General features: G+C 55.2%; 2 protein-coding genes across 3 annotated transcripts; one reads left to right on the forward strand and one right to left on the reverse strand.

Annotated features, from left to right (window-relative positions):
- The first annotated feature begins 39 nt into the window (after nt 1-39).
- Nucleotides 40-8,351, forward strand: MTFP1 (mitochondrial fission process 1). 2 transcript variants are annotated; one of them, XM_055550438.1, is made up of 4 exons: nt 40-540; nt 1,562-1,689; nt 2,063-2,295; nt 6,265-8,351. In XM_055550438.1, exons 1-4 carry the CDS (start codon nt 474-476, stop codon nt 6,299-6,301), a joined length of 465 nt encoding a protein of 154 aa, XP_055406413.1. In that variant the 5' UTR covers nt 40-473; the 3' UTR covers nt 6,302-8,351. The 2 variants fall into 2 exon arrangements, with proteins under 2 accessions (XP_055406413.1, XP_055406412.1); XM_055550437.1 differs by lacking the exon at nt 6,265-8,351 and adding an exon at nt 3,376-3,974 and having other exon boundaries at nt 49-540.
- Nucleotides 8,352-9,291: 940 nt separating this feature from the next.
- On the reverse strand, nt 9,292-18,123 carry LOC129629659 (SEC14-like protein 3). The gene is made up of 12 exons (XM_055549783.1): nt 18,070-18,123; nt 17,149-17,224; nt 16,840-16,883; nt 16,674-16,733; nt 15,255-15,443; nt 14,282-14,377; nt 13,333-13,393; nt 12,010-12,093; nt 11,079-11,185; nt 10,546-10,685; nt 10,274-10,443; nt 9,292-9,413 (listed from the first exon to the last, which is right to left on the reverse strand). The coding sequence occupies exons 1-12, from the start codon at nt 18,121-18,123 to the stop codon at nt 9,292-9,294; spliced, it is 1,203 nt and encodes a 400-aa protein (XP_055405758.1).
- Nucleotides 18,124-18,680: the final 557 nt, after the last annotated feature.

The following is an 18,680-nucleotide window of genomic DNA, read 5'->3' on the forward strand; positions in this document are numbered from 1 at the left end:
TACTCTTTAGCCAATGGTCTGGCCGGTAGTAAATTCAATCAGCAATGACTGTGTAATTAATCCTGGAAATCGTCCCAGAAGTAAACCTGTCCTGTTCCTCATGTAACAAATGAATAAAGCGAGGCTCAGAGAGGTTACAGGCTCTTGCCCAAGGTCACATAGCTGTGCTGCGCAGCATCCCGTATTTGAATCGCCTTTCTTGGGCTCCAACACCACAGTTAGTGATGGAAGAAGATGGTGCGGATCTCTTAACTCCAGAGAAAACCGTGAAGAAAATTAATCTGTAAAACCCAAGCCAGGGAGAGGGGCTCCGGTGTGCGGGGGAATTTGCAGACGCTCCCTGCTGGCGGGGATAGCACGACCTGTCCTTCAGTCCGGGACCTTCGGCCGCTCCCGCCGCGGCGAACGGGAGAGCTGGTGGAAGCCGAGGCGGTAGGACCTGCAGCAGCGGCTGAGACCCTGGCGGAAGCGCCATGTCCGAGCCGCCCTCGCGGGGGGCCGAGCGCGACCTTTTCCGGGACACGTGGGTGCGGTACCTGGGTGAGCTCCTGGCAAGGGGCACAGCGACCCCCACACCACGTGGCTAGGGAAGCGGGAATTGCTAGAGGCCGGTGAGGGACCTGGAGATGGTGGGAGGATCTTTAGTTCTTTTTCAGCCGGGGACAGAGACTGGGCACAGAGAGGGCTCTGAACTTGCTCAGGGTCACACAGCTCTGGTCTGCCCAGCCCTGCCCTTGGGGTTTTTGCTGGTCAGTCTCCCAGGTGGATTTCCATCCCATGTATGGAAGAGCCTGGTGGGCTACAATCCATGGGGTCGCACAGAGTTGGACAGGACTGAGCGACTTCACTTTCACTTTTCACTTTCATGCACTGGAGAAGGAAATGGCAACCCACTTCAGTGTTCTTGCCTGGAGAATCCCAGGGACGGGGGAGCCTGGTGGTCTGCCGTATATGGGGTCGCACAGAGTCGGACACAACTGAAGCGACTTAGCAGCAGCAGCAGCTCCCAGGTGGAAGCTGCAGCCCAGCTCAGAGGACGGGTGAGCGAGCTCTCCTCTCTGGCATGCCCCTCAGGGGCTGTAGAGTCAGGGCATGAGGACTCCCATCTTGGCTCCTCACTGGCTGCATCTGAGCCTGTTTACTCCTCAGGGTAAAGGGGTGAACCCTGGGTCTCTCTCATTGCCTGGTAGTTGTAATGGTAGAATGAGATAAGGTACAGAAAGGCCGGGCATGTGGTGAGTGCCTGGTCAGTGGGGCGGCCCTTCGTCTCTCTCACTGCCTCTGTGCCCACCAGCTCAAATGCTTCTAGAAGCCACGCTGTGAAGGCAGGTGAGTGATGAGAAAGGTGTCTGTGCTCAACTCTTCCACAAGAGGACAGCTGGGGTGGGCATCATGGGTACCATTTTATAGTCTGGGAAACGGAAGCTCAGAGGGGTAAGATCGCCTATCTACACAGTCACCCAGCCGCTCCTCAGAAGGCTGAGGTAAGAACCAGCTGGCTCCAGTGCCCCCTTGTGGAACAACCCAAGGGCTCAGGAACTGACTAGCCTCTCCCCACCAGGCTACGCCAATGAGGTGGGGGAGGCCTTCCGCTCCCTGGTGCCGGCAGCTGTCGTGTGGCTGAGCTACGGTGTGTCCAGCTCCTACGTGCTGGCCGATGCCATTGACAAGGGCAAGAAAGCCAGAGATGTGAGTGTTAACCTGCCCCGCGCCCCCTCACCCTGGCCCGCGCCCCCTTGTGGTCAGTCCACAGCCTTGCACATGGTTAAGTCCCTTGTAGGACAGTCCAGTCCCCACAGCCTGGCCTGGCACACTCTTTACCCTCTCCTTTGTAGGGTAGTGACCCCCGCCCCCAGTCCTGCGGGTGATATAGTCTATACCCTGGTTGTGGATGTGAGTCCACACTCAGCCCTGAATTGGTAGAGTCCAGAACCCAACACTAATGTGGCTCTGTCCCCAACCCCCACTTCCCTTCCCTCTCCCTGGTCCAGTCTCATGCCCCCTGTCCACAGGGTTTCCCGCCTCTGCCCCTGCTGGATTAAGTGTCTCTTGTGCTCACCAGGTACCGGGCCCTGAGGTAGGCCGCAGCAGCAGGGTGACCGTGGCCGTGGTAGACACCTTTGTGTGGCAGGCTCTGGCCTCTGTGGCCATCCCAGGCTTCACTATCAACCGCGTGTGTGCGGCCTCCCTCTACATCCTGAGCACTGCCACCCGCTGGCCTCTGGCTGTCCGCAAGTGGACCACCACCACGCTGGGGCTGCTCGCCATCCCCATCATCATCCACCCCATCGACAGGTGGGTGCGCCCCCCAGCCCCAGGGGTCGCCCACTGTACCGGCAGAGCTGAGCTTTGGGAGGGTTGGAGCATAACGCCTGCGGCAGAGGCTGCGCTGCTCTTGCGGCTCCTGAGATGGAAAGGGCGGTCTGGGCCCTTGTCATACGATCTGGCAGGTACATCGGCAGTAAAGGTAGGAGGTGCCGTGAGAGTAGGGGACACAGGGCAAGTCAGTTCCCAGAAAGAAAACTCAGAAAACAACCAGAGGTAGGCAGGAACAGGTGCACCCTGGAAGGGATGGGTTTTGAGAAGTTTTGGTGACAGAAGTCCATCTGAAACTGGGTTAAGTAAAATAGGAATTGATTGTTTCATGTAACTGAAAAGTTCAGGGTTATGCTGCTTGGGACCAAGAAACCAACTGATGCTCTTAGGCGTATAGGTCTCTCTGCTGGTCTTCTCCCCACCCCATCCTGTCTTGGCTTTAGTCACTTTCCCTCTTTCTAGGAGCAGAGATACCTACTCCTTTGTTCTTGCCTGGAGAATCCCAGGGACGGCAGAGCCTGGTGGGCTGCCGTCTACGGGGTCGCACAGGGTCGGACACGACTGAAGCAACTTAGCAGCAGTAGCAGCAGGAGGAGCAGAGATGGCTCCCAGCAACTCCTAGCTCCCCTCCCACCAGCTTAGCAAGCCCATAGGAGGTGTCTTAATAGTGACAGCAAAAATCCCAGGGAAGGCTGTCATTGGTTCATCCCGGACTGGGTGCCCACCCCTGAGCCAGTTTCCATTTTCTGATTGGCCAGGCTTGGGTCATGTGCCTGCCCTTAGAACCAGAGAGGGGACCAACTGAAACAGACCAACATGGAGTGGGAGGAAGAGTCTTTCCCCACGGGAACAGAGCTGACCCTGAGGCCCTGCATGAATCTTTTATGTTTTGGGGCCTCAGTTTTCCCAACTGGGTAAGGAAGAGGGTGATGGCCGCCACCTGGATGGCACTTGTTCCTTGTGTCCAGGAGTTCCTTTCTTAGCCCTGGTCTCCTGCCTCCCCTTCCCCCATTAGCATCCCTTGGTCAGCTTGGGTCATGACCCTACACTGCCCCACAGGTCGGTGGACTTCCTCCTGGACTCCAGCCTGCGCAAGCTCTACCCCTCAGTGGAGAAGCCCAGCTCCTCCTGATCCTCCCCCGCCATCCCTGGCCTGTGGGCCAGCCCATTCCCTGCTCTGTTCCCACTCCTTCCTCCTGCCAGGGGATGCGGATGCCTCGCTCTCTGGGGTCCGAAGCCCTGGCACCTGAGTGGGTTTAAGCTGCTCGGAACCCGAAAGACAAAGACCTCAGAGCAGCAGCTGCAGTGAGCCACAGGCAGGACTTGAAGCCCGTCCGCTCCCATGGAATCCGTGGTGCTGAGCCGGACTGGACTGAGTGGGCCCAGCCCAGGACAATAACATCCTCCCATGGAGGGTAAAGCACCTGAGGCCCAGACAAGGTGAGGAGCATGGCCAAGATCACTTAGCAAGCTGGGGACCCAGGACTCCCAAAGGCTCAGCCAGGTCACCCTGAGGGCGGAGCAGCAAGTCACTCAGAGAAACAGGCGTACACCCGCGGGGACCCTGAGGACAGAGTCTCTGCCCCTTCCTGGTCAAGGCCTGCTGGGGCCTGGCTGGACGGCATGCCAGCTCTCAGTCCAATAAATCCTCAAGAAGTTGAGTTTTCTCTGTTTCTGTTGGGCATGAGCAGGGACGTGGTGAAGGGGAGCAGGGCGGGAGCCTCAGAGGTGGAGGCTGGTGTCTCTGGGAATGCGCCGCTCACAGTGGCCAGCAGTGGGCCTGTCTGGTACCTCCCTGCCCACCAGTGGTCCCCTGCACGTGCCTGGAATTCCACCTTGGTGCTGCCAGCCTCCTCTGGGATGGGCATTGTCCTTTTTCTGCAAGTCTCCTAAGATACACACTAGGAGGGGAGTCTGTTGGGCAGATACCACCTGAGCCTGACTGTAGCCCAGTCTTCCCTTGGTTCACCCCCTCAAGATAACCTCTGTCTCCACAGCCTCCTCGGGGCTCCCTCCACTGCTGTGCTTATAGCCCCGCCCCACCCCATGTGAGTCCCTAGGGCCAGGGCCTCCATCTGTCCTAGAAGCTGCAGCCCCAGTGTGTGTACGCATGCGTATGTGCTCAGTTGTGTCTGACTCTGTCACGCCATGGATTGTAGCCCACCAGGCTCCTCTGTCCATGGCATTTTCCAGTCCAGGATACTGGAGCAGGTTGCCACTTCCTTCTCCAGGGGATCTTCCCGACTCAGAGATTGAACCTGAGTCTCTTGAGTCTTCTGCACTGGCAGATGGGGTTCTTTGCCAGCTGAGCCACCAGGGAAGCCCCCTCAGTAAGGTAGGGTCAGCAGACTCCTACCAGTTTGTGAGAGCTGACCTGGGAGGCCCGGAGCACCAGGCACAGAATGGGCCATTGCCCCTCCCGGTTCTGCTCTGAATGCTGCAGGGTAGGGCTGCTGGATATAACAAATAAAGTAACAGGATGCGCCATTAAATTTGTTTGGTTTAAACAACAAATAAGACTTTAGTACAAGTATGTCCCTAATATGGCATGGAATGTATATGCACTGAAAAGTTCTTCCTTGTTTATCTGAAATTCAAATTTAACGAGGCATCCTGTATTTATCTGCAACTCTTCTCTGGGGTGGCGGGCATCCATGGAGCTGGAACACCTCCCCCAAACACCCCAGCCCTCTAGAGGTAGGAAACAGTCTCCAGCTGCCTCTTTCCGGGACAGGGGACAGTTCTTTGTGACTGGACTAACTTGTGTTATCCTATTTGATGGGAAACAGACAGAGAGGTCGGTCAACCGGACTGGAGGTGGCAGATGCTGGGTGTAATAGGAAATTGCTTTCCTGGGGCCTAAGAGGATAAGGCAGACCCTGGGTGGGGTTGGGGGAGATGTCTCTTCCCACCCTGGGGCCTGGTGGCCTTTGAGCTGGGGCACGCTGGGAGTTAGGTCCCCCAGTGGCCGCGTCATGCAATGCTCAGGACCACCACAAGGAGGCAGCACCTCCCGATCCGCCCACCTTGGCAGATTCTAGCCACTTTCAAGATTACTGAGAAGCGTACATGCTATTGAATCGCCCCTAGTAGGCCTGAATCTATGCTAAGTGTTTCCTGTGATGTGGCGTATTTACTCTGTACAACCACATTGTGGTCGGGTCTCTGTTTCCTGCAGTGGGAGTCCCTTGACCTCCCCCCCCCACCTCCCCCATCCCCCTTTCCTACTGCCTTTCAGCCCATGGCTCTCTATAGACTCAGACCTAGAGCTGACTCACAGGCTGTGCGACCTTGGGCAAGTTACGTAACCTCTGAGTCTTGGTTCCTTCACTATACAATACTCCTTAACGGCCCTCTGAAGCTGCTGAGAGGGTTACAGGAGAAATGGCTTGCAAATTCGGCCAGAGTGGGTCTCACAGAGGGGGCTATTTAATTGGTATTATGACTATAATAGGCAAGACACTTGAAGAACACACAATTGGTGACTGTGCCATCAGATGAGTAATTTAGAGAGCAAGTATGCCAATTATACGGTTCAGGAACTCCAGCCCTAAAGATTTATTCAGAGGAAATAATTGGATGGTGATTCGAAGATGTGCATCTGAGGGTGATCGTCACGGTTTTATTTTTATACGAGAAAGTCTTGGGCACCCCTTAAAGGTGCAGTGCATAAAGGAGCATTCTTCCGATCTGATCCTGCTTGTTACTGAGTCTCCCCAAGTCCTTTCTGTGTCCTGGTATCTTCTATGACTCCTGGAAGTCCCCGGGATCCAGTCTGAACATCCCAGATTTCAGAGCCTCCCCGCCGAGGCAGTCTCATCTCTCACCATGACACACCCTGCACCTCTGTCCTTGCCTTCCCCTGACCCCTCCAGTCTCTGAGCCTTTGCTCAGGTCATGCCGCCTGCTGGGAATGCCCTCTCCACCCCCACTTCCCTCTGTTCTCAGCCTTCAAGATCCATCTCTAATGGTACCTGCTCCTTGAACCCTCCCTGCCACCTTCCCCACTTCATCATCATGCAGCCCCTCTCCTTGGACAAGAATCATCAAATGACACCCACGGAGAACACAGCCGGAGTGCTTCCTACATGCCAGGCGCTGTGTTACGGAAACTCTGTCACGGCCTTTTCGGCACCTGGTGCCACCGTTATCATCCCACAGATGAGAAAGTGAAGTCCACGTGCAGTGAGCCTTCCGTCAGCAGTTAACTGTCACTAAATCCCACGTGAGTGAGGAGGCTTCAGAGCATTTTCTAAAAGGAGGCATTGCAGGCAGGAGGATGTGGGGGCCTGGGGTGGGGGAACGTGCACGTGCTCAGCCTGTCCCAGCTCGGCCGGGCCCTGGGCTCCCGTGTGGGCTCCAGGTGAGGCTCGTTCCTTCCTCAGCCTCCTCTGGGCCAATTTAAGGAGGCTGGGGAGGTGGGAAATGTCTCCTCATTATGGCTGCCCCCAGGAGGCTTCTGTGGGTTGCTCAGGTCTTGCTTCTCTGCAGTCTGGGTCCCCCCCTTCACACAGTGGGCAGCTTTCAGGCCTCCGTCTTCCTGCTGCTATGCTGCTCGCTGACCACAGCTGAAATGGGGGTGCCCGTTGGCCAAGGCTAAGCAGGGTCTCTTTCTCTCCCCATTTCACCTCCTGGACACTCAGAACAAAGCGCCTGGCCCCTGAGTGAGACTGGGCACCCGGAAGCTGGGAGCTGGAGGGCTCCTGCCCATTGACTGTAGCTGGGCATTGGTGGATGCCAAGGGGCATCTTTTGGCTCTTGGCTGCAGCCCTAGGCTAGGCTCTCTGTGCTACCCCTGACCTCCCTCCTGGTACAAGTCCACGCCTCTGTCCACAGTGGGGTCTGTGAACTGTGGTCAAGGAGCTGGGACAGATGTGGATAATCTGACAACACAGCTCACAGCAGCCTCGGCCCCAAGGGTGGAAAGGGTCCACCCCTTCTTCCTCTGCACCCCTGCTGCAGCCTAGGGGTGGGACCTTTCCCTCAGGGGGCAAGGGTGAGACCCGATGCTGAGCCATCCTCCCCCACCACATCCTTGCCCCACCTGCAGACACTGCCACCATCTTCCAAGAGCATGGATCCATCCATCTCTGCCTACCTCCCCATCCCTTATTTGTAGGGTGGCCAGATAAAATATAGGACACCCAGTTAAATTTTAGTTTCAGATAAATAGCATGTCCCAAGTATTGCTTTTTTTCTTCTTCTAAATCTGACAACCCTTTCTTCTCTTCCTCCTTCCTATCCACCCCTCTCCCAGCCCCCTGCTCAGAGAGTCGGCGGTCTTGTCCTGTTCTGGCAAGTTGCTGCAGTAACGGGAATTAGTGGTGGGAGGAGGGAGGCGGCAGGTGGGAGGAGGGAGGCTTTGGCTCCAGTCCTATTTCTGCCACCCATGGGCTGAAGGAAACGAGGCCAGTACTGTTTTTGATCTATAAAATGTATCCCTAAGTGCAGATGGAAAGTGCTAGCCACTGCTGCATGTTAGCTTGAATGGTCTTGGACTCAGGCCTCTTCTGCCTGTGGCGGGGCTCACCCCAGCAGGCTGGGCTCTCAGCTCATTCCCAAGGAACGTCAAGACCTTCGGTCCCCACCCACCCATGTTCTCTGTGGAACTCCTCTCCTCCTGTCAAGAGATGTACCAGGACCTGGGGCTCAAGCCAGCAGCTCCATGTCCCCTAAGCAGAAAGCTCCTGGGGCCGTGATGTCTCCCTGAGTCACCCAGGGTCATGGTGGGTAGCAAGAGGCCACGCTTCTCAGCGGCCATGTGAGCGGTGGACTGGATGCTGGGCTCTGAAGCACAAGCCCTGCCTGCTCTGCTGTGAGTTTCCTTGGATGACCTGCTTAATCAGCGTCGGGGGTCTCCATTGTTCCAACTGCTCAACGGGCATAATCCTCTTCTGCCCACAAACTGGGATTGGAGAGGGTGACATCCAAGACATTTCCACTGGACAATCTAAGATATTCCTTCTTCTCTGTAAAAGTAGAGTCTTAGGTGGTGGTATTATGGAGCAATTAAGAGCAATGTCTTTGGAGTTAAAAACAAACAAACACACACCTGGGTCTTGGATGCTGTGTGGTGTTGGGAGAGTGACTTCACCTCTCTGAGTCTTAGTTTCCTTATGCATGTGTGGCTGTGATATGTAACCCCAGGGCAGGCGTGAGCGTGAAATGAGCTAAACTCATAGAGCACTTGGCACCATCTATGGTACATCGAGAGAACTCACTGAATGGCAGCTGTGATTTTTTTTTATTGCCAGGCAGCAGCTAGAGCCAGATGTGACTTCCTTTGCTTTTAGGGAAGTGCCTTTAATTGCTTGAAACATAAGCTGTGAGTTCCAAGGGGAGGTGGTAAGGGTGGGAGTGAGAGGTTGGGAAAGCTGTGTGTTTTGAGTCAGACAAAGCCTTCTATAGACAGCTCCTAACTACCCCAGGGGGCAGCCACTGCCAGAAATCTGGGGGGTGGGTCACGTGAGTCTCAGGAGAGACCATCCCCGCCACAGCCCCTGTCCGAGGTGCTGAAATCTCCCCTTGTAGAATTCTTTTTATCTTGCACACCCATTTGCTCCCTACCTCCATTCAACTTCACATTAGTTGAGCATTTACTTATAAGAATTTAGATACATCTCTGACCCAAGTTGCTGATAACTCATAGGGAAGAAATTCAAGCACACAAATGCCTCAGGAGAAGTGAGGACAAAGGCCGGGAGATTCCTTTCTCTTTCTCGGGTTGCAGGGACATCCACTCTTGTTCCTGCCCTTGCTTTTTCCTCTTCTGCAGCCTCAGCATCCTCCAAAGTGGTGCCTCCCCCACTTTTCCTGATCTGATCACAGCGCCTGAGTTTTCCCCAAGGCAGCCCTTTCTCTTCTGACTAGTGTCAGAGTCAAGAGGACAACTGAGCTATTTTTGGAGGGAGGTGGGGAGAAGAATATAGAGACAGAAAGCAAAGGGTCAGGGTCTCTGGGAAGTGAGGGAGCTGCCTAGACAGGGGTGAGCTCTTTGTCGTATTTCTGCATGCCCTCATCTGGGAGCAGCACCTCCACTGTGAAGCTGACCTTCTTGGCATGGACAAAGCTATAGGTGTTGTCAAAGCGCAGGACGTCTGGGGAGACAGATGGAAAAATGGGTAGTTGGGCCTGACTCCATACTCCCTGCACCCTGCCCCAGCCATGGGGGAGAACAGGTTGTGTTCCCACCTGTTGTGTTTGCCAAGAGGGGCCAAACTCCTCCCACTCTTCTTCTCTCCCCCATGGGAACTACCCCTCCTGAGCAGGGCCTGTAAACAGACCCTGACCTCCCCCTGGCACATGCCCAGCCTGGCTTTAGTTGTACCAACTGGCAACGAGAACAATGGCCACTGCACCCTGTTGTCTCCACACTTGGACACTCACATGATGGGGTGTCCTCGGGGGGCAGTTGGGAATGTCAGAGGCCTCCCAGCCCCCAAGGATGAAGTGGGGTGCTGGGCTAGGCCTGCACACACCTCCTGCCTCCCCTACTTACAAACCTCCTTACAAGCACCCTGAGAGGTAGGAGTCGTAACCTCTGCTTCACAGGTGAGCAAACCAAGCCTCCAGGTTGGTGAGACTTTCAGGATTTTTGCCCAGGGTTATGCTGCTACCACCAGGCTGAGCTAGAACCCTGGCGCCACATGCAGCTGTGTGGCTCTGAAGTTGACTTGCTTCTCAGAGCCCTGGTTTCCTCCTGGGGAAAGTCATCTTCCCTGCTGTCCCTTGCCTGTGACCTGTGATGCTCTCAACCCCTTCAAGGCCTGTTTGGCTCCCCACACACCACAGGTGCCCTGGAGTGTGGGCCGCATGAGTGACTCTGTGGATGAACAGCACTGACCCAGGCTGTATGTCCCTGGGAGGGGGCTGTCACTGCCTCTCCATTGCTTTCTCTAAACCACGGGACAGGTGGCTCCATCCTTCCAGAGCTGGGGCCCAACCAGGGCAGACTCACAGACACCGGCTTCCGTGCAGGTGAGGCTCCCGTCCTCGGGCACCATGTGGGAGTTGTAGCGCTGGCTGGCCAGCACCTCTGTCATCTCCACGGCCCGCTGCCGCTCCCCCATCTTGGTCTTCAGGAAAACTCCGAAGCCAATGTCCCCTCCGTCCGACGCGAACTGCCACCTGTGTTGGGGGGAGGGGAAGGAGCATGGGCTGCTGCTGAGTCTGAGAGACCCCCGAGGGGCGAGGGTCCAGCTGGGGTGTGGGCGGTGGCCTGAGCCTTACCTGAGGACACAGCCTGGGAACAGGATCTCGTACTCCACCTGGTGCGAGGAGCCGCGGCTGATCTGCGCCGAGTGCTCGTACTGAGCCTTCACCTGGTCCCGCACGTACATGGACTTGGGGATCTCCCCACCATAGTTGATCTGTGGACACAGAGCAGGATGGGCTTGCTCCCTGCTCCCAGCCATTGCATCTTTCAGGCTGTGTCTCCTGACTGAGATGTTTCCCCATCGTCCGGAAGTATTCTGCTCATCCTATCCTCCCTCACCCCTCAGCAGGAAGCCTTCTGTGTCCCACCAGCCTCGGTCAGGGCCTCTTCTGGGAACTTTTTCTCTCAGCTCATCCCTCTGGGTCAAAATTCTCCCATTTCTCATTTGCCTGAACAGCTGCTGAGAGCTCTGTTAGGGCAGGGCTGGGACTAACTCAATACCTGGCTCACAGGTGTCTCTCCATAGACACTAGTGGAATGAATGAGTGGATGAGAAAGAAACCCAGCTTGACACCTCTACCCTCCCCTGTTCTGGGGCTCTTCATACCTTGGTTAAACATTTGGGGTTCCCATCTGGGTCGGTCAGGGTCCCCCCAAACTGGGCAGGCAGTTGCTCAGGACTGATGAGTTTTAGCAATCCTTCCTTCCAGTTGCCTGTGGGCAGAGAGGTTGAAGGGTGACTATTGAGCATGGAGGGGTCCTGCCAGTGCCCCCTATTCCTACCAGGAGGGCCTGAGCTTGGCAGGTGGAGGAAGCCCTACAGGAGCTGGGTTGCCAGGGCTGATTCCCCAGCCTTTCAGGCCTTGGGCTGTAGAAGTGTCTTCCGGCGTTGTGTTGCTATGGTAACATGTTTCCCCTGGCTGATCAGTTTGCCCATTTTTGATGGTCTCCCAGTGATGAGTAGTCAAGATTAGTGTTGTCTATGTGCCTTAGGAGACTTTAAATCCCAATGAGGTCAAGGACCATGTTGGGGGCCTTGCAGTGTGCAAATGGCCCACCCAAGTCAGACCTCTGGGTGGAAGAGGGTTAGCCTGGGATCGTTGAAAGGACCTCCCCCTCTTGCTGCTTCATCATCACAATCATAAAGCCCATTACTGTTCTTCACACCCTGTGCAAAGCTCTGTGTTCTGGATTCTCAGGTGTCACATGGCCCCACCCCTATAACCAATCCAAGTTATCCCCCCTACATGGCCATAGAAGGTTAATATAAAGAAACTGAGCCCATAGCCCAGAGGTTGACCAGCAATCAAACTGAAACTGGTAAGGAGGAAGATGTGGAGGCCTTAGTTGCCAAAGAGGTATGGCAGGGAGTAAGACAGAGGTAACTGGATAGACTCCATAGTGTAAGACCCACTACACCTTTGAGAAGGAGGAGCCTCTGACTCCAGGTGATATGTGGACCTCTGGATGGGGGTGATGGACCAACTTACTCCAGAGCTCATGAATAGAGTTCAGGGGATGGAGCTGGAACGACTTACTTCCCAACACTACAATTTTCCTGCGAGTGTCCTCACTCAAGAAGGGCTTCATGAGGTTGTATCCCACAGGGAACAGTTTGGTGGCTGGAGAGATATAAGCAAGTATAATGGGGAAAAAATGATTCCATCGGGCCATTCTCTCCATAACAGTCAGAGCCAACAGCATGGAGGAACCATGAATTAGGTTGGCAAGTTTCAATGCCCTGCACCTGGCAAACCATCCAACCAACTAAGCCAACAAGCAGCCAACAACCCACCATCCAATCATCCAATGTCTCAAACAGCCAGCAGACCAGCCAACAAACAGCCAACAACCCACCATCCAATCATCCAATGTCTCAAACAGCCAGCAGACCAGCCAACAAACAGCCAATCAATTCTCACCAACCCATCAACCAGCCTACCAATCAACTAGCCACCCGACCAAATAATCAAACCCTACCAAACCAATTGACACGTCAGTCAATCAGAAAACCAATCAGTCAGTTAAACAACTAGCTAACTGCCCAACCAACTGCCTTTTCCAGTCAGCCAATCATTCAAATAACCAACCATCCAACCAGCCAAACAACCAGCAGTCAATCATCCGCAATCCAGCCAAACCAACTAACCAGTCTGCCAACTAGACACTCACCCTCATAGCCAACCAGAATGCTAACTAGTCACTCAATCAGTCTACCAAACTAACAACTATCCAACTAGCCAATCAGATATGCAATCAACCACCAGGCAGTCAACTAGTCAGCTAACCAACTGGCCAGTTAAACAGACAACAGACGGAGCAATGAGTCAACCAGTCCAGTCAACCACCAACATACAACCATCCTTCCATCAATCCACCCACCCAGATAACAACTACCCAAATACTATTGAGTTCCCACCTGGCCCCAAGCCTGTGAGGAATACAATAGAAGTGAAGAATCAAAGGCTTTGCCTTCAAGGAGTAGACAACTCAAGGAAAGCAGGATGAATACATAAAGCTAACTGGAGGCTCAGAAGGCAGTGGGCAGGAAAGGCCAGACTGGGCTGCACTGGCTGCCAGTGGGAGAGGCAGTTTGAGGAGGGAGAGATAGACGTGGGTAGGAGAGGTGAGCGGGGATTCCTGGACAAGCTGGGGTTGGAGCTGCCTTTTCTTGCAGGAAAACCAACCGAAGAATTTACCGTTTATGGAGCACTTACTCTGTTCTAGGCACTCTGAGTGATCTGCATGCAGCCAAGCAACCAACCTGCCTCTCTGCTTCCCAGAAAGAAGGCACTATTACTGTCCCCAGAGTTCAGATAAGGGACTGGAGGCACACAGGAGTGCAGTCACCTGCCACAGACCTTTCACAATGAGCATGAACTTCAGGGTCTCTGGGTAATTCTCTTCAAGGAGGCCAAAGAACTGTGGAAACAAGAAAGACCCCATCAGAGCCCGTACCTCCTCTTCGCCTACCCCCGTCCCTTTGCAACCTCCCCTTGGAGGTTTCAGAAGGCTGCAGAGGGATTCCCTTCTTTCCATCACTTCCATGGTCCCTGGAGGAAACCTCTCCACAGACTATTGTGACCACACTCTCATAATAATTACATAATATTAAGCATCTTTAGAATAAATCTTATATTTGTTCTACTCTGTACTACTATTCAACAGTAGTACAGTGATAATAACGGCTACTGTTCGTTGCGTGTTCACTACTGGGGCTTCACGGTAGTGGTAAAGAATTCACCTGCCCACGCAGCAGATGCAGGAGACACAGGCTCGATCCCTGGGTCGGGCAGGTCCCCTGGAGTAGGAAATGGCAACCCATTCCAGTATTCTCGTCTGGAGAATCCCAAGGACTGAGGAGCCTAGCGGGCTACAGTCCATGGGGTCACAGAGAGTCGGTCACGATGGAGCGAGTGAGAAAGCACGCTCGTTTGCCAAGCGCGGTGTGTGCAGTTTATATATCAACTCACAGAAGTGTGGCTATGTCCCTTTGGAGTGCAGACAATCAGTACCCTCCTTTTGTAAGTGAGGACAATGGAGCATGGCGGGATAGAGTGACTTGCCCCTGTCACAGAGCGGAGGTGACAGGCAGGGGACGGTTTGTTGGAAGTTGCCCCTGTGGCGTCAGTACGTGCTGTGCCCGAGGCCTGTTCTGTGCAGTCTTCGGGAAACACAGTGATGGGGCCCGGGCTGCAGTGGTGGAAAGGCCACCACCTGTCACTAGATCCTGGCTCTGAGCGAGCAGCCAGTCACTGCTGGGCAAGCTGGTGGTTAAAGCAAGCAGGGGCGCCCGGGGCCTTTGCTCACCTCCTGGTACACTTCCACCAGGGGTTTCCAGAAGTGCTTCAGCCCCAGCCCCTCACAGTCGAATATCATCACGATGGTCTCAATCTTCCTCCCCAGCTGCAAGGATAAGAGCAAGGATCAGGGTGCGGGCTCAGAACTTGGACATGGTGCCTCAGCACGTGACACCCCCCTCCCAGGGCTTCTCCCAGCTCCCTGCTCTGTCCCCAGAGGAATGAGCAGACAAAACGGTGACTGCATCTACCATCTGTCCATCTACTGTCCATCACCCATTCATCATCCATCCACCCTCCATCTGCCTATCCACCCATCCATTAATTGACCCACCTATTCATCAATTCACCTATCCTTCCCTTCATACGGCTGTTCATTTATCCACTCATCCCTCCATTTGTCCAGCTAATATTTATTAAACACCTATTTTGAGCCAGGCACTGAGAGTATGGCATATAGCTCAATAATCCAGAGTTCTTATCCTTAGAGTTCAGTCTGGTTGGGGAGACTGACCAGCAACCGGGTCACCACGGTCCTGAGCTGAGAGCCGCGACTGGACGCACAGAGGTGTAGGGATGCACGTTAACCCAGATGGGGGCCTCAGCGAAGGGGACAGTCTGAGCCTTGAAAGATGGATAGGGCAGAGCCAGTGAAGGCGTGGGGGGAACGTGTGTGTGCTGGGGGTGGGATTATCCCAACAGAAGGAGCAGCAAGGGCAAAGACTCAGAGGGAATCATAGTAGCTAGCATTGCTGAGAGGCCCCAGGTGCCGGCCACATGCTCTGTTATCTAACTTCATCTCTGCAACCATTATTATTGTGTCAGTTTTGGAGGTGAGGAGACAAGCTCAGAGAGGGGTGAGGTGACTTTCCAAGGTGGCACAGCTGGGACGTGTCGGAGCTGGCGTGTGAGCCCAGAGCCCTCTGACCGTGACGCTGAGGGCGCAGGTGTCTTCCTGGGGCCACGGGCCCGGGCAGCCTCACCCGCTCGGTCTGCAGGTCACACTCGTGCAGGATGCGCTCACAGTCCCTCATCTTGGTCTTGAGCAGGTCCTGCTTGGTGACCGAGAAGAGCAGGCCCTTGGGGTCCAGCGGCCCAATGATGTCGTACCACACGGGGCAGCCGTCTCGGTCATAGCCACACAGGCCTCCAGGCATGTACTTCTGGATCACCTGCGTGAGCCCAGACACATGGAACTGTGCAGTGTGTAACCTCCCAGAGACCACCTTGGGCTTCCCTGGTGGAAAAGATGGAAAAGAATCCGCCTGCAGTGCAGGACACCTGGGTTCGATCCCTGGATTGGGAAGATCCCCTGGAGGAGGGCAGGGCTAAACCACTCCAGTATTCTTGCCTGGAGAATCCCATGGATGGAGGAGCCTGGTGGGGTGCAGTCCATGAGGTCGCAAAGAGTCGGACACGAATAAGCGACCACGCCCAAAGATCGCCGCCCCACCCCGCCCTCTCACCAAACCAGGCTGCCCTGGGTGGTCTGAGCCTATACACACCGTGGTACAATCACCTTCCCTTCCCTGGAGGGCGGCCTTACGTCCAGGTGAGAAAGCTGAGGGGCTTGCAGGGGAGGTGCTTGCTCACAGCAGATGCATGGCAAAGGCAGGACTCAGCCAGGCCTGCCAGAGGCCTTCCTGAGTTCTGCCCACAGAGTCTCCTGTGCCCCCTTCCATGGAGATGGGTTGGGCTTAGTGATGAAAAACACGGATACTGAAGGTGAGCAGTCCTGCTTCAAAAAACAGATGCGGCTGCTTCCCTGCTGTGCACCCTTGAACAAGTGACATCACCCCTCTGAGCCCCATTCCCCTTCCTCTGCTGGGGAAAGTCCTCAAGATCACACTGGCATAGCAGCCTGCCTGGCTCAGAGCTTGTGCTCCACAAATGAAACCAGGACTGTTGTTTAGCTAAGGCACCACGATGGGTCTGTTCTTCCCGACTCCTCAGTGGGCGAAGTTTCTTTTCCCCCTAGACAGGATGCTTTGAGCAAGGCTCCAGGGGGTAATGGCTCAGAGCCACGAGCTAACTGTGCTGCTGAAGAGCCTGTGTTTGGAGGCTTGAGCTCAAATCCCAGCTCCACCTAGGAGCTCTGGGATTTTGGGTGGCTGCTTAACCGCTGCTGGGCCTCAGTGTCCTCATGTGTACAATGGGTCCAGCTGTATCCATCTCAGGCGTTTGTGAGGATTAAATGAGTTCATGCAGGTAAAGTCTTAACTCAAGCTTGGCTCTTAATAGGAAATACTCATAATTATTACAGGAGAGTTGGCTGCAGTTTCCCGGGGGTTCCACAGGCCTCTCAGGCTTGCTGCCCTCTACTCACAGTCCCCAGTGATGCCAAGGCTGTTGGGTGGTATGTCTGTCAAAAACTAGGGGTTTGGGGGGTGCTGCTGGCTCACCTCGGGGGGCTGCCATTCAAGGATGTGGTCAATGTCCATGGTCTTCCGGAACGCCATGTACTGAAAGGGAAATGAGTGGTAAGGAGGGGATGGAGGTAGAGGCTGGAGGCAGGAATTGCCCCCAACAAACGCCCTTACCAAATTTTCTGGGGGGGATAGGTCTCACCTTGCGGAGCATGGCCTCTGATTTCTGCAGGTCAAAATTCCGAGCTGTGGGAAGATGGAAGAAAGGGGTGAGGTGTGAAAGAGGCTGCCTTGCAGTCATCTTGTCCTGGTCCTGGGCAGGAGGCGGGACTATGGAGGGCACGGGGGCCTTAGAGGGGACCTTCCTTTCCTGTCCCCTCCCCTCTCCGGGACCTGAACGTGAAGCAAGATGATGTGGTCGGATCCTGCGAGCCATGGGTTCTTCTGGAGCAGTTGGTACCAGGTCCCTCTTGCTGCCCCTCGCCCTGACCTCCCCCACGTCTGCCCTCACCTCGGAGCCAGCGGAGAAGGAAATAGTCATCAGGGTTGGGCAGGGCGGGCAACACGTCCTGGACATTTTCTCGGAACTGGGAAGAGAGATGCTGGTTGAAGAGGTGTTCACACTGAGCCTTGAGCTCAGACTCAGTGATACTTTTTTTTTTTTCCAGTTTCTTTCCTTCTCTTCCAGTGCAGTCTGGCCTGCAGTGATGGAAGACGGGTGGGCGGAGGGATGGGGAGGTGAAGGGAAGGTTAGATGGATGAGTAAGTAGAAGAATGGATGGGTGGGTGGATGGATGGGACAAAATGAAGAGGAAACCAGTGAAGGGACAGGAGAGATGGGGCGTGAGTGGACAGAGGAGGAGAGATCGTTGGGTGGGGCGGGGGGGAGGAGTAATGAAGGAAAAGATAGTTGGGCGGGTTGGTGGGTAGATGGGTTGAGGGGTGAATATTCTTTGTTCTTTTCATTCATTAGCCCCCCAAAGCTTCTTTTTTCCCATCCCATTTTCTGTGAAAACATGGCTGGTAATTAAGCATCCTCTTCCCCATTGACCGTGGGGATGACATACACACTCTGCCCTGACTCTTAGCTCTTACACACAGGTAAGAGCTTTCAGGGTCCCGGGGAGTGAAACGGAACAGAGTCCGAGGGCAGAGCCTCAGCATCTTCAGCTCCTACCTATGGGGAGGTGGGGAGGGGGCAGGTCAGGTAAAGTTCTCAGGTCTGGCACCTGCCCTTCTGTCTGCAAGCGGTGCTGTTCCCCCGGCCGCTGCCCTGGACAGGGCGGACGTCACTGGACACCGTAGGCCCTGACCCCGGGTGAGGTGATGGCCAAGAGACAGTGTCGAGGACGTGCTGAGCCCAGCAGAGGGGGAGGGTTCCAGCCCCCGTGCTCCCGCAGCCCCTCAGCCCTTGCCCCTTGCCTCAGCTCACCTTGGCCAGGGTCTCTGCCTGCTTGGGACTCAGGTCTCCCACTCGGCCGCTCATGGCGCTGGGGGAGGCTGCAGGGGCGGGGGCTACTCCAGTCAGAGGCCGAGCCTGCTCTGTGGCCCTGACCAAGCCAGGTCTTTTGACCCCACTCCTGGGCGTGGCTCCAGGGCACCTCCTCCTTGGCCAACTGTTGGATTGCACGTTACATAATTGGGATTAACTGAGGTCCCATGCTTGGCTCTGGATGATTCTGGGGGGTGGGTGGGGAGCAGGTGGGGAAAGCAGGGTGTGTCAGAGGTCCCCTGCCAGGGCGAGGAGGCTGGGAGGGAACGAGGCTGGCCTCCCAAGGTGTGCGTGTGCAGCCTGGGTGCCTGTCGAACCCCCTCAGTGCTCCCAGGCCTCCAGGGGCAGGGGAACTTCAGGGGGGAAGAGTACTAATCCGAGTGCTGCCGGCAAATACTAGCAAAACAATGGGTGTGCTCCCTGCAGGCACCGTCCTCTCTGACCCTCGGTCTTCTGCTCTCACTGATGAAACCCTGCACCTACGGTCCTGCTAAGATCACCCTTACCCAGCTCTGCTGGCTGGCAGTCAGGGACTTAGTCTCGTAAATATG

This window comes from Bubalus kerabau, chromosome 16 (assembly GCF_029407905.1).
Source record: "Bubalus kerabau isolate K-KA32 ecotype Philippines breed swamp buffalo chromosome 16, PCC_UOA_SB_1v2, whole genome shotgun sequence".
Taxonomy (NCBI): Eukaryota; Metazoa; Chordata; class Mammalia; order Artiodactyla; family Bovidae; genus Bubalus; species Bubalus kerabau.